Raw genomic sequence first — 15,162 nt, 5'->3', positions numbered from 1 at the left:
CCCTTATTCAGTTAACTTTTGTTTCTAGTCGATAGTTTTTCATCTTCTTGAAAAACAAAACTTTTTAGCACTTTATTATCAAAATTATTTAGAGTATTTTCTTGCTTGCTGGTAATTTAAAATGCATCTTATTGGAAAACTCTGGAGAAATAGTTAATTGAATATAGTTAGTGACAAGACAATATACTCTGTACAGCTCTGTGTAATATTTTGGCACTATATAATTACTTAAAGCGGAATATAACCCTGCATTTCAACTTTGCTCTAAAACATTATTTACAGTATATTATATGCAACCAGCATTTTTTTTTTACTAGACCAGCATTGGAAGGGTTACACAGAGCTTTAAAGTTCCTGAAGATTTCTTAAGACGCATCCGAAGCTGAAATAGATACATTTTGTTTACATAAATGTATCTAAGTGTTGAATGGGACTCACTCTCTCTGACTGAGAAGGAGCTGGAGGACAGCCAAAGAGTGTGTAACATTTCTCAATAGATACATTTAACTAAATAGAATGTAACAATCTGAACTTCTGCATATCTCTCCACGGAACTTTAAACCTCTGTGTTTAACCCTTCCAATGCTGGTCTAGTAAAAAAAAATGCTTTTTGCATATAATATGCTGTAAATAATGTTTTAGAGCAAAGTTGAAATGCAGGGTTATATTCCGCTTTAAATAAATTGAAAAAAGAAAATATGGGCATCTGTAGTTAAAACCAATGTGTCATAGTATGAAGATTTGTTTGCTAGTAGTTGCTGACTAATATATTTTAGATGAAAAAACTGGCTGGCGGCATGTACAAATAATTGTTGCATCAGGCAGCTGGCATTTAAATTAATTAAGAAACATGATATAATTGTATTATGTTTTATGATTGCTTGAGTTAAGAGACACACAAGCGCAGTCAGGCATACGCGCACAGCCAGGTAACATCAGCTCATCTCTGTCTCTCTGTCTGTGTGACATTGCCTTTGGTCAAGCCTTTTTAATGCATAGACATCATTTGGGACTGTACCTGGCAGCATCAACACATTGCTCAGATGTCTCATATTTAATGCAAAGGAAGTGCATTCCAAATAGCTAATTTCTATTAATCTACATCCTCTGCTTCAGATAAATTCCAAATGTTGCTAGGACAACAATGCTATTTGTAAAGTGAATCTGTAGTGAGAGCGAAATGGAAGCTACCCTTTTTATTTTTTTCATTATTGTCTATGACTATTCTGATCTTCATTTACTAACACTTTCTGACACAGAATGAGTATGCAGACCATATGCTCACTATGACTCCACTGACTGCATGCGTTTTGCATGTGTGTGGCTCACACTAGAGAGGTGTGCAGGGACAGTTTCTCCACCCATCCCCACCAATCCTTATTCATTTTGTATCCATCCCCATTCTCAAGAAAGGAGTAGGATGATCTAACATGAATGGGAACCGATGAGGATGGTTATTCTGCTGTACACTTAGTCATTATTAAAGCCAAAATATTGCCAGGCAACTGGCATGATGAAAAAGTAATAAAGATGGCATCCTCCATATTACTCTCACCATTTATGGTCCCTTTACACTGCATAAATTTAGATACACTAAATAAAGTTCATTATTTTTAAGTTTTCATCTTAAAAAAATGTACAAGATTGATTGCATTAGAAAATAGTCCCGTCCGCTTTATTTTGATACATCAACCCCCATTTCTAATGAAAGCAAATGCAGTTGGGTCTTGCAAAATCAACTTCACCTGATCTGCTGTAAACAGTTGGAAAAATTATTTAAGCCTCTAATTTGATTTTAAAAAATCTACTGTGACTCTAGTTCTTCGCTGCACCTTGGTATATTTATATCAAATGTATATTTCTTTGTTTATACATTTGTTTTACAGACTGAAAATATACTAGTGTTCTCATAGTTATGAAAGTTTCCCTGAAGTGACATATATAGCATGATGACATTATCATCTGTAGATAAAGTACCAAAGTACCAAGCCTATAATTCTCCCACCCTTTTTTTTTCCTTTACCGTTAGAGTTGATAGTCCACTGCTACAAACCACTGGATCTGTGCAGTTAGATGAAGTTGGCATACTTTGCAATTCTTCCTGATAACTAATAGGAGGTTATAACATTTGCGTGTAGCTGAAACATGCATTCCTGACAGCAAATTACAGTTTTATAGGACATCATTACTTTGCAGGGAAGCAAAAGAAAACAAAGTCCATCGGCAGATGCAAGTAAGAAAGCTAAACCTTTAAACTTAGGGTTGTAACTTTTAAAGAGAATCTGAAGTGGGAGGGATATGGAGGGTTCCATATATGTTAACTTTTACACAATACCTTGTTGCCCAACAGTCCTTTTGATCTTTCTGGCATCAGTAATGTCTGAATCACACATGAGGTTTAGAGGCAGATGATCATCAGGACAACTGGGTAAATAATAAACAACTTTTTATTTTTATAGAATGTACAGAAGGACATCAAACATGGTTGGACTCAGCTACCCTCCTGCTGTCATTGCGGTTTTAAAGGTAATAGTATAAAGCAAAGATCTATTTTAAGTTGAATGATGGTGATGATGATGGAGATGGAGTAGAGATGGATAAGATACTGTCATACTGTGTTCAGTAGAAATCATGTAGTTAAACCAAACACATTTTAGATGGAATACATGATACAGTAAAATGAGGCATAAAGCCCATTACACAGTCAACTGATCTTTGCGCAAACATTCTGCTCAGCATAGACTCTATAGGATAGCAGGTGCCCAAAAACAACTTTCTTTATATGCATTTGAAATACTATTGAAAACTAGGTTGTTTACATACAACAAACTGGTATAGCACGAAGATAAGGAAAAAGGGCATTTCAAGTAGCTGCTCTGCTCACTTAAGTAAAGAGGCTCCAGGGGTTAATATGCTAATGTCACCAGTACAGCTGCTCCAGTAGGCTTGTGAGAAGCAAGCATAAACGTGTAGAAGAAAGCAAATTGTGGTGCGCTCTCTGGTGCATTAAACCTTTTAATAGAAATCGCGCAAGGATAATAAAAACACTTACAGGATGGAAGTAAAATTCAGGCATAGCTCACAAGTGTACAGTTGTCCAATCGCCCCCGGATAGAACTCCAGTGCTTTCACCTTCCTCACTGTGGCCAGCAGTGAAGGTTTCCTTAACAGGAGCTCCTGTCAAGGAAACCTACAAGATAAAGGTCTGTGGGTACCCTATCTGAAACAGACCATGGCATTTTAGTGGTGGATCAGTGTCTGGGCATAGGTATTTACTTCATTTACATTGCACAAATGAAACAGGCACACCTAAATTACATTGGTGCCAGTGCCAGATCTCCCCATTTACTAAAGCCGTGGGTGCTGAAATGATACAGTAGTTACATAGTTTGGTTGAAAAAAAGACATTTGTACATCAAGTGCAACCAATATAAAATAAAATTAAATAAATAAATACAGTAATTAAGCATTAGATATCTTTTTAGTGGCATCATATTCCAGTTGATGTAGGGCAAGGAAAAGAAAAAAACCCTTACAAGGCTTCGGCCAATTAACCTTTAAGTGGAAAAATTAATTCTCGACTCCAGGAGGTGGCAGTCAGATAAAATCCCTGGATCAACTTTGCTGGGAATTAATTATTAATTATAGCAATTTATGTCTTTCAGTACAGGGAAAACATCCAAACCTCTTTTAACTGCAGATATAGAATTTGTTATAACTACTTCCTGTGGTAAAATATTCCACATTGTAATAACTCCTATTGTAAAGAACCCCTTCCTAAATAGATGACAAAACCTTTTTTTCCTCCATACGCAGATCATGTCCCCTTGTCCTTTGTACAAGCTTAGGGACAAAAAGCTCATCTGCCATCCTTTTGTAGTACCCTGATGTATTTATACATGTTAATCAGGCCATCCCTTAGCCATCTTTTACCAAGCTAAATAAACCCAGTTTGTCCAACCTTTCTTGGTAAGTGAGACCTTCTATTCCCCTGATAAATTTGGTTGCTTGTCTTTGTACCTGTTCCAGTATCTTAATGTCCTTCCTATAGTGTGATGCCCAAAACTATATTCCATACTCCAGATTCGGCATTACAAGTTATTTATACAGAGGGAGTAGTACACTTGTGATCTTATTTAATGCATCCAAGAATTATATTTGCTTTAGCAGCTGCTGCTTGGCATTAAATACAGGGGTTTAACTTGTTATCAAACAGTATTACCAAGTCCTTCTCTAAGTCTGATGCTCCCAGCTTTAACTTTACATTTATCTACATTAAACTTCATCTGCCATCTGTCAGCTTATATAGCCATGCTGTTGAGATCCTATTATAAAATGTCACTATCCTGCTTAGTGTTTATAATTCTGTATACTTTTGTATCATCTGCAAAGATAATAACATTACTCTGAATTTAATTTTCTAGATCATTAATACATAGATTTAAAAGGTCTGAACCTAGTACTGACCCTTGCGGGACCCCACTGCTAACAGTTCCTCATTTTGAATATGACCCATTTACCACCTCTCTTTGCCACCTGTCCCTTAATTAGTTCTATGTTCATAAGCACACATTGGCCTCAATTCACTAAACTTAACTCCTGTCTTTAATAACTCTTCTGAGCTGTTTTACAGTTATCACAATTATATCACCATGGTGATAACTGTAAAACAGCTCAGAAGAGTTATTAAAGACAGGAGTTAAGCTTAGTGAATTGAGGCCATTTTCTCCTAGTCCATGTATCCTCAGCTTCTGTACCAGGCTGTTATGAAGAATAGTGTCAAAAGCCTTTGCAAAGTCCAAGTACACTACAGCTATAGCTTTCCCAAGGTCTTAATGTGCTTTAGTAGTAGGCAATGTCATTTCTGCAATATGTTGTTTTGGTGCAGGCCTCAGGCGATCTATGATCTTGGGCGTTTTCATTAGGTCAGTAAATAGTAATTTGTAGACTTTTCTCCAATTTGAATACTCTTAATTTAATAACTTGTTATTTGAAGAAGTTAGGTGTTAGGTGGACTGCGAGGACATGGAAGAGACACTCTTTTTATGTTAGGAAATTATTGATGTTTGGGGGCGTTATATTGAAGAGGAGTTTGCTAAGGTGGAGGTTTTGTTGTTGATTTGTTTGTTTGTTTGAAGCAGGAATAGGCTTTTTTTTTTTTTTTTTTTTTGCATTTGGGAGAACTGCTAAGACTTGCTCAAAATTGTGCTCAGTAAGTGATGTAACACCTTTAGGATAAAATGGTGTCCACTTGAAGCTATTCGTGCTTTCTTCTGATTATATAATGGTAGGTACCTCCATGCTTCCAACCTTATGTAATTTCTCAGTGTACAATTTTAAAATGCAAATGTAATGTGGTTTGTGCTTGGTAATGCAGTTGTAGGTACTGTATTGTTCTCATTGGCATTGTTTGTTTGTAAATACAATGCTGATGTGCCACATGGCCCAATCCCATCCAGTACTTTACACTGCAGCTTCTGGTGCGACTATAAATTTCAGTCCTGCAGTGGGAGTGCTGGTTGCAAATCACATGTATGAAACAAATGACTGTGATGAGGGGAAGACCTCCATCTGCTTACCTTGTCATGTAGTAAAGATTCCCTGTGATGGCTGGCCTGAAGTGCAATACTAAACATGACTAGTTGCATCACTGATGTAAAATCCAATGATCAATAGAGGAAGAAGGTTATTTGCAACGAGAGTCTTTAAAACTGGAAGCATCTTGCAGTATAGTGTAGTTGTGCCCTATTAAGTTGTTAAATTAAGTTTGTAGTATATTAGACAATTATGAATATAGATAACCTTAAATTTGCCCTTAAAGGGAAGGTTCAGGGAGGGTGGGGAAAAAATAAAAATCAATTTCCACTTACCTGGGGCTTCCTCCAGCCCGTGGCAGGCAGGAGGTGCCCTCGCCGCCACTCCGCAGGCTCCCGGTGGTCTCCGGTGGCCGACCCGACCTGGCCAGGCCGGCTGCCAGGTCGGGCTCTTCTGCGCTCCAAGTCCTTGTACTTCTGCGTCCCACGCCGGCGCTCTGACGTCATCGGACGTCCTCCGGGCTCTACTGCGCATGCGCAGAACTACTGCGCATGCGCAGTACAGCCCGGCGGACGTCCGATGACGTCAGAGCGCCGGCGTGGGACGCAGAAGTACAAGGACTTGGAGCGCAGAAGAGCCCGACCTGGCAGCCGGCCTGGCCAGGTCGGGTCGGCCACCGGAGACCACCAGGAGCCTGCGGAGCGGCGGCGAGGGTACCTCCTGCCTGCCACGGGCTGGAGGAAGCCCCAGGTAAGTGGAAATTGATTTTTATTTTTTCCCCACCCTCCCTGAACCTTCCCTTTAAATGTTTGTATTCCTGTAACCACTAATACTAAGAGGTCTTTCACTTAAAACCAGAGAAATTTTCACATTTCATGCTCCTCCCATTCACTTGGCAATAACATTATTGCTACTTATCCCAGTTAAATGATCTATACATGTTCCCCCCCACACACACACAAATTTAGCTTTCTTTGGGTGGTACTTTTTGCTAAGAATTATTTTATTTTATATGCATTTTAAAGGAATTAAGTTGAAAAAAATTGAACAGATTCAATATTTCTTAGTTTTCAGCCATTATAGTTTTAAAACTATAGAACAATTTGTGTTCTATATCAATAATTACAAGCCCTTATTTACAAAAATGACAATACTACCCTCATGTCATACACATTAAAAAAAGCTGAGAACTATTTATTTATTGTTTTGTTTTTTTGATTTTTTTTACAAGTGTTTTATTTTGGTAACTATTGAGGAAGGGAGTGGGAGGGTTTAACCACTTGAGGACCGTGGGCTTACAACCACTAGTGACCAGGCTATTTTTTACTAATTAGGCCACTGAAGCTTTAAGGGTTCACTGCAGGGCTGTACAACTCAGCACACAAGTGATTCCTACCCCTTTTCTGCCCACCAATAGAGCTTTCTGTTGGTGGGCTGTGATCACTGCTGGGTTGTTTGTTTATTTTATTATATATATTTATTTGTTTGTTTTTAAAATAAATTTAGACTTCTTTAAAATTATTTTTGTTTCCCTCCTTCCCTCCCCCCGCCAGCCAATGACAGCGATCAGCTGTCATGGGCATCAGCCTATGACAGCCGATCGCTTCTGAACCTCCCAGGGGGATGGACGTGTTTCAAATAAGGTCTTGTAATTGGGGGCCAGATACAATAAAACACAAGACAGAAAAAAGACACATTTATTTCCAAATAATATATTGCCACTGTGCATTGTACTAGGAACATAATTTAAATGTTGTGATAGCCGGGACTAACGGGTAAATAAAATGTGTGGGTTTTGTTTATAGTAGCACTAGCTGATGGCCCAGCGTTTCCCAGGTATATATTTGGCTGGTGTTGGCTCCGACCACTTTTTTTAACCCTAACACACAATTACTCAATTACTCAATGACCAAGTTTGTGAGCTTTGCATTCTTTGGCATCAATAATTTGCATTGAAATGAAATAAATCTGATTGACTATTTGTTACTTCACCCCCTTTTCTGAATGTGCAACCCAGTCACCCAATGTCCATCTGTACCAGGTTTGAGGCTTGTGCCATTAACAGTGCAAGAATGGCAGCAATTAAATGTTCCCCTTGTAAATCAATAGGTGAATTTTGATTGGCTTTTGTAGGCTCCACCCACTTTTCTGAATATTAATCCCAGTCACCCAGTGACCAACTGTGCAAAATTTGAGAACCCTACCAATAACAGTGTAAGAATGGCTGCAGTTTACATTTTCCCAGTGAAATTTGTATTTGTCTCTGCTCACTTTTTGATTACATTCTAACATATCCTATACTTTATTCCAGGTAATGTACTATGTGTGTGCTAAATTTCATTCAAATCCGTTCAGCCATTGTTGCGTGATTAAGTAACAAACATCCAAACTTTCACATTTATAATATTAGTGAGACTGCTTATTTTAAAACTGTAGGGGATGGAATTGGAGAAATTGGGTATTTTTAGTGGTGTAAATGTAAAAATACACTTAGAGAAAATTTTTATTACAAATTACCAGACAAACACAGTAAAAACAATTTATGTTAGCAAATAAGGTCTTGTAATTAGGGACCAGATACAAAAAAAACACAAGACAGAAAAAAAACCCTTTATTTCCAAATAATATATTGCCGCCATACATTCTACATAATTTAAACCTTTATTGTTGTATACAGCATGCCAGCTAATAAACATGGAAAATCTGTTTTTTAAGGCAAACTTTCTCGTGATCACAAGGATAGGGGTAATAGGGGTAAACATTAACTGAGGCCGCAGCAGCAAAGATAAGTGCCTGCCCGTTACCTATAGAGAGAGGGGTCAGTAAACTAAAGGTGGCCATACACTTATACTGTAGATTTGAAGCAGATTTGACCATCAGATAGATTTCTGTCAGATGCCTGTCAAGTCGAATATTACAGGAATCTATTTAAAGTGATCCTTAAGTCAACTGTAAAAAATGAGATTTACTCACCTGGGGCTTCCCTCAGCCCCCAGCAGCCGATCGGTGCCCTCGCAGCTCTTCTCCGATGTCCCAGGACCCGCCAGTGAGCACTTCCGGTTTGGCCGTCACCGGCCGACAGGCATGGGAACGCGAGTGATTCTTCGCGTTCCCAGCCTGTATATCGCCCCCTATGCTGCTATGCTGCCCCAGGTGAGTAAATCTCATTTTTTACAGTTGACTTAAGGTTCACTTTAATGTGTGCCACACACTAGGAACAGATTTCCAAAAGATTTCAGAATTAAATCTATTGGAAATCACTCTAAATCAGGGGTTTCAAACTCGCGGCCCACGGGCCATTTGCGGCCCTCGATACAATATTTTGTGGCCCTCGCCTGCAAAAGCTTCCTTATAGTTCGCTTCAGTGCTCCAAAGTAATCCGCCGCATCCCCGCCTCTAAACGAGGGCTGCAGAGCCCCCAAATCGCCCGGGGGGCAATCTGCCGGCATTTCCTGGAAAGGGCAGAGCTTTCAGCTTCAGCTCTGCCCCTACTGATGTCAATCGCCGCATGGATCACCACCTCTCCCCGCCCCTCTCTGTGAACGAAGAGTGAGAGGGGCGGGCAGAGGCGGCGATGCGCAGCGATTGACGTCAGGAGGGGCAGAGCAGAAGCTGAAAGCTCTGTCCCTTGCAGGAAATGCCGGCGGATTGCCCCTTGGGCGATTAGGTGGCTCTGCAGCCCTTGTTTTGCGGCGGGGACATGGCGGATTACTTGTAATGGGAGCACTGAAGCGAACTATAAGGTGAAATAGGCAAAATAGTTTGCTTCAGTGTGAATTTGATTTTGAAATAAAAATCAATGCAAGGGACAGGGGGGGCATTCCCTTATGCGGCCCAGCCTCATCCTGACATTGCCTCCTGCGGCCCCCGGATAAATTGAGTTTGAGACCCCTGCTCTAAATGCATTATTGGACCATTAGATTTATTGCAACTCAATGGGCCATCGATCTTGCTGCCAGCAGCAGATCGACCTAGATTTTCCATCCTGTCAGATAGATCAAATCGATCAAAATCGATCAAAATTGGCCACAAATCGATCTATTGGTTTGATGGAATAGATTTCCGATCGATTCTATAGAATCGATCGATCGATATCTGAAACCGACCAGTGTATGGGCCCATTAACATTCCTGCAACATGGAGGTATGTACTGTGATACCATTAATTTACTATGCAGTGGCATTAAGGGGGTTAATCTGGCAGCAGCATTTTATTAATGTGTTGAGAGTTCAGCAACCAGCCAGGTAATGGGACAGCTTTTTTGGTTTGTAAAGGGGTCATAATGGCTCACATAGAACTCCACTTTTCACAAAGAATTTCACGTTTTGGAAAAACAATTTTGCCAGAAGATGCCCTAATTTCATGAAATTGTTGGTTAGATGTTCCCTTTTTCACACTGTTTCTTATCTCTACAACTGAGATTTGAAAGAAGGTTACCAATTTTGCATAATAACCATAGTGCTGTCATTTTACTGTTCTGTTTTTTGGGGGTTTTGTTGGTTTTTTTCTGGGACACGCTATACCTTGGAATATTTAGAATAGAAATAAGGACATTTCTGGAAAATGTTTACTGCTCACACCTACAGGCTTGTTCCAATGTCACAATAAATAAAAGTGCCATATTTAAAGTTAAATACTAGTTTTCTGTATGCTTGGATGAAATGTCAGCTTCAGATCTTAGTGTGCAATTATTCTTTATGAAACTTTTATGACAGCCATCATAGTGCCAGCACTAGGCTCTATAAGTCATTTGTCACTCACACACTTATAGGAAAGCCAGAACATTTTTCTTTCTGTTTATTGCATTGACTGCAGGGAACTAGAATGCAACCGTTGGCAGATTTTAAATGTATATCAAAACTTTCAGCTTAAATGACACATATTTTTAGAATAAACATTATTTTTTTTCTAATCAAGTACCGTATATGCTTGTGTATCAGCGGTCCTGTGTATAGGCCGACCCCCAGCTTTTGCCCCTGAAACATCCTAATAATGTGTGACCTATGGAAAAGCTGCCCCCTCCCCCCATGTCTTGCACAGTCTACTTCCTGTATGTGGGGCAGGGTGACTCCCCCCTGTATGTGGTGCAGAGTAAAGCATGCTTGCAGAGTGCATGTATATGATTATGCAGTGCATGTATATCAGAGTGCATGTATATATGATTATTCAGTGTATGTATAGCAGAGTGCATATATATGATTATGCAACACATGTATAGCAGAGTGCATTATATGATTATGCAATGCATGTAAATTAGAGTGCATGTATGTGATTATGCAGTGTATGTATAGCAGAGTGCATGTATGTGATTATGCAGTGTATGTATAGCAGAGGGTATGTGGTGCAGAGTGTTGTGAAGTGTACTGTACATATAGCTACCTCTCCTTATCTTCCCGTCTCTGTTGCAGCTCTGTACTTTCTAGAGATCCAGGCTTCAGTGTCTTCTGGTCTCTGGGCAGCCATCTTCTAGTCTCCCTTACAGATTTGTACTCACTGCTGACATCTCATGGCCGAGTATGGAACTGCAAAAGGGAAACAGGAAGTCATTCCCCAGCCAGGATGAGAAGAAAGTGAAGCCTGGACATCTAGCAAGCAGAACTGCATGGGAGACGCTGCCAGGAATGAGGAGGAGTAACTATACACCAACACATGACTTGCATATAAGCCAACAACCCCCCCACACACACACACACACACACACATACACACATAAACACGCCCCCACACTTTTTGGACTTTTTTTGTCCCAAAAATTTGGCTTATGTGCGAGTATATACTGTAAATATGAAGTGATGCATATAGTATTTCAGATGTATCAAGTATAACCAACAGGAAGAGCATTAATAAAACAGACTGAAAATCAAAACCTCAGTTTATGGTCTTATGCTCCAAGATCAGATGATTCAGACTAATTTCACTTGCTTCTCAAGCTAAGTAAATTGAACAGGAAATGATCACATTTACTCTTGTGCAATAAAGAATGAATGTAAAGGTGGCCATACACTGGCCCGATTCCCGGCCGTTTCGACAGCAGATTCGATCCTGGGATCGAATCTGCTGCCAATCGTTCACGGTAAACGCCGCCGACGATCCGATTTCCTCCCGAAATCGGATCGGTCTGTCCATCGCGCCGTGCGGGAAATTACCCTCGATCGCCCGCGGGTAAAGTGCGCGTCGCTAGCGGCGGCCGATCCGATGAAAAATACATTACCTGATGCGGGCTCCCGGGCGTCTTCTCCGCATCTTCTCAGCGCTGCACCCGCTCCATCCCGGCGCTTCCTGGGTCACTGCAGTGACCCAGGAAGTTCAAATAGAGGGCGCTCTATTTGAACTTCCTGGTCACGGAGTGACACAGGAAGCGCCGAGATGGAGCAAGAACAGAGCGGTGCAGCGTGGAGAAGATGCCCGGGAGCCAGCGTCAGGTAATGTATGCGCGGGGGGAGGACAGGCGGCAGGAGCAGCTGAACAGATTGTTATCGGTTTCAGGCTGAAATCGATTCACAATCTGTTTGCAGTAAAGGCAGCCATACGATCCCTATCTGATCAGATTCGATCAGATAGGGATCTGTCAGCTGGTCGATCTGATGGCACATCGACCAGTGTATGGCTGCCTTAAGTGTGCATAAAGTGCTGGGATTTCTTAATGAGAAACTCAGCATGGTTTTTAAAGTGTACAAAATGGATTAAAGTTAAACTCTGCTAACGCTGAGTAAACAACAATCCCTTCAGCTCTGTAAATTACAGGGATTGAGGTCTAAAATATCTATCTAAAATCGATATTGCAAATGCAAGCATTTTGCGATTTTGTGCACATTTATTTTTAGCGTCTCCCGGCGCTTGCCTCTGCGATTTTAGGCAGGTGTTTTGTAAGTGTTTTTGGAGGTGTGATTTGCATTTTTAAGCTTATTTTTGGCCAGGTTTAAAGAGCCCTTTACCTAAAATAGTATAATTAATATTGTAATGAGTGTAGTGGGCAGGATATATAAGGAGAGTGGTACCTGCAATGCTTTGTGGGTTGTAGAGAAGAGTATAGCCATGGAGGAAGAGTTTGTGTTCTTCTTGTCTGCTGTTTCTTTTTTGAGGGCAAGGCCCATGCCTCCTCATTCCTGGGTGCATCCCATCAATGTGCGTTCAAATTGGAAAGTACAATTCCAGTATATATAGTAATATTGAAATGCTAATTATGTGAAGCCATTTCCTAAGACTAGTGTGATTATAGGTTTTTTATTGCCAGCTTTATGTAATAGCATGTGTAAGTTTGTTTTTGTTCCTTCAAAGCCATTGTATCTTCCAATATGTTAATTATGTAAAATCTACAAAAAATAGACCCTACTGTATTTAGCAACAGCAGTAGGCTACCAATTTGCACCCAGTATACCCTATTTTTCTAAATATATTGAAGTAACATGTTTATGCCCTTTCAACAAGCATTAACCACTTGAGGACCTAGGGCTTTACCCCCCTTAAGGACCGGCCACTTTTTTTCCATTCAGACCACTGCAGCTTTCACGGTTTATTGCTCGCTCATACAACCTACCACCTAAATGAATTTTGGCTCCTTTTCTTGTCACTAATAAAGCTTTCTTTTGGTGCTATTTGATTGCTCCTGCAATTTTTACTTTTTATTATATTCAGCAAAAAAGACATGAATTTTTGCAAAAAAATGATTTTTTTAACTTTCTGTGCTGACATCTTTCAAATAAAGTAAAATTTCTGTATACATGCAGCGCGCAAAATGTGGACAAACATGGTTTTGATAAAAAAAAACCATTCAGTGTATATTTATTGGTTTGGGTAAAAGTTATAGCGTTTACAAACTATGGTGCAAAAAAGTGAATTTTCCCATTTTCAAGCATCTATGACTTTTCTGACCACCTGACATGTTTCATGAGGGGCTAGAATTCCAGGATAGTATAAATACCCCCCAAATGACCCCATTTTGGAAAGAAGACATCCCAAAGTATTCACTGAGAGGCATAGTGAGTTCATAGAAGCTATTAATTTTTGTCACAAGTAAGCGGAAAATGACACTTTGTGACAAAAAAAAAAAAAAGTTTCCACTTCTTCTAACTTGCGACAAAAAAAAATGAAATCTGCCACGGACTCACCATGCCCCTCTCTGAATACCTTGAAGTGTCTACTTTCCAAAATGGGGTCATTTGTGGGGTGTGTTTACTGTCCTCGCATTTTTGGGGGTGCTAATTTGTAAGCACCCCTGTAAAGCCTAAAGGTGCTCATTGTACATTGGGCCCCTTAGCGCAGTTAGGCTGCAAAAAAGTGCCACACATGTGGTATTGCCGTACTCAGGAGAAGTAGTATGTTGTGTTTTGGGGTGTATTTTTACACATACCCATGCTGGGTGGGAGAAATACCTCTGTAAATGACAATCTTTTGATTTTTTTTACACACAATTGTCCATTTACAGAGATATTTCTCCCACCCAGCATGGGTATGTGTAAAAATACACCCCAAAACACATTGTACTACTTCTCCCGAGTACGGCGATACCACACGTGTGGCACTTTTTTGCACCCTAACTGCGCTAAAGGGCCCAAAGTCCAATGAGTACCTTTAGGATTTCACAGGTCATTTTGAGAAATTTCGTTTCAAGACTACTCCTCACGGTTTAGGGCCCCTAAAATGCCAGGACAGTATAGGAACCCCACAAATGACCTCATTTTAGAAAGAAGACACCCAAAGGTATTCCGTTAGTAGTACGGTGAGTTCATAGAAGATTTTAGTTTTTGTCACAAGTTAGCGGAAAATGACACTTTGTGAAAAAAACCAATAAAAATCAATTTCCGCTAACTTGTGACAAAAAATAAAATCTTCTATGAACTCACCGTACTACTAACAGAATACCTTGGGGTGTCTTCTTTCTAAAATGGAGTCATTTGTGAGGTTCCTATACTGTCCTGGCGTTTTAGGGGCCCTAAACCGTGAGGAGTAGTCTTGAAACAAAATTTCTCAAAATGACCTGTGAAATCCTAAAGGTACTCATTGGACTTTGGGCCCCTTAGCGTACTTAGGGTGCAAAAAAGTGCCACATATGTGGGATCTGAGGGTTTGGCCAAGTGATCAGGAGCCCACACGGGGCAAATTAGGGCCTGATCTGATGGGTAGGTGTGCTAGGGGGTGACAGGAGGTGATTGATGGGTGTCTCAAGGTGTGATTAGAGGGGGGAATAGATGCAAGCAATGCACTGGCGAGGTGATCAGGGCTGGGGCATGAGGGCATTCTGAGGGTGTGGGCGGGTGATTGAGTGCCCTAGGGGCAGATAGGGGTCTAATCTGATAGGTAGCAGTGGCAGGGGGTGATTGATGGGTAATTAGTGGGTGTTTAGGGTAGAGAACAGATATAATCACTGCACTTGGGAGGTGATCTGACGTCGGATCTGCGAGCGAACTATTGGTGTGGGTGGGTGATCAGATTGCCCGCAAGGGGCAGGTTAGGGGCTGATTGATGAGTGGCAGTGACAGGGGGTGATTGATGGGTGGCAGTGACAGGGGGTGATTGATGGGTGATCAGTGGTTTATTACAGGGAAGGACAGATGTAAATAATGCCCTGACGAATTGATAAGGGGGGGTCTGAGGGCAATCTGAGCGTGTAGGCGGGTGATTGGGTGC

The 15,162-nt window shown here is 40.6% G+C and overlaps 1 protein-coding gene across 4 annotated transcripts in view; it reads left to right on the top strand.

Moving 5' to 3' along the window:
* PDE1C (phosphodiesterase 1C) overlaps nucleotides 1-15,162 on the top strand; it is a 1,357,122-nt gene that overhangs the window by 910,369 nt on the left and 431,591 nt on the right. For all 4 annotated transcript variants that reach the window (XM_068236575.1, XM_068236577.1, XM_068236578.1 and 1 more), the window contains one exon: nucleotides 2,460-2,526. In XM_068236575.1, coding sequence (XP_068092676.1) covers nucleotides 2,460-2,526 — 67 coding nt within the window. The remainder of the gene's footprint in view (nucleotides 1-2,459; nucleotides 2,527-15,162) is intronic.

This window comes from Hyperolius riggenbachi, chromosome 5 (genome assembly GCF_040937935.1).
Source record: "Hyperolius riggenbachi isolate aHypRig1 chromosome 5, aHypRig1.pri, whole genome shotgun sequence".
Lineage (NCBI taxonomy): Eukaryota > Metazoa > Chordata > Amphibia > Anura > Hyperoliidae > Hyperolius > Hyperolius riggenbachi.
Note: the sequence above shows the minus strand (reverse complement) of the source record. Positions and strands in the feature narration are given on the sequence as shown.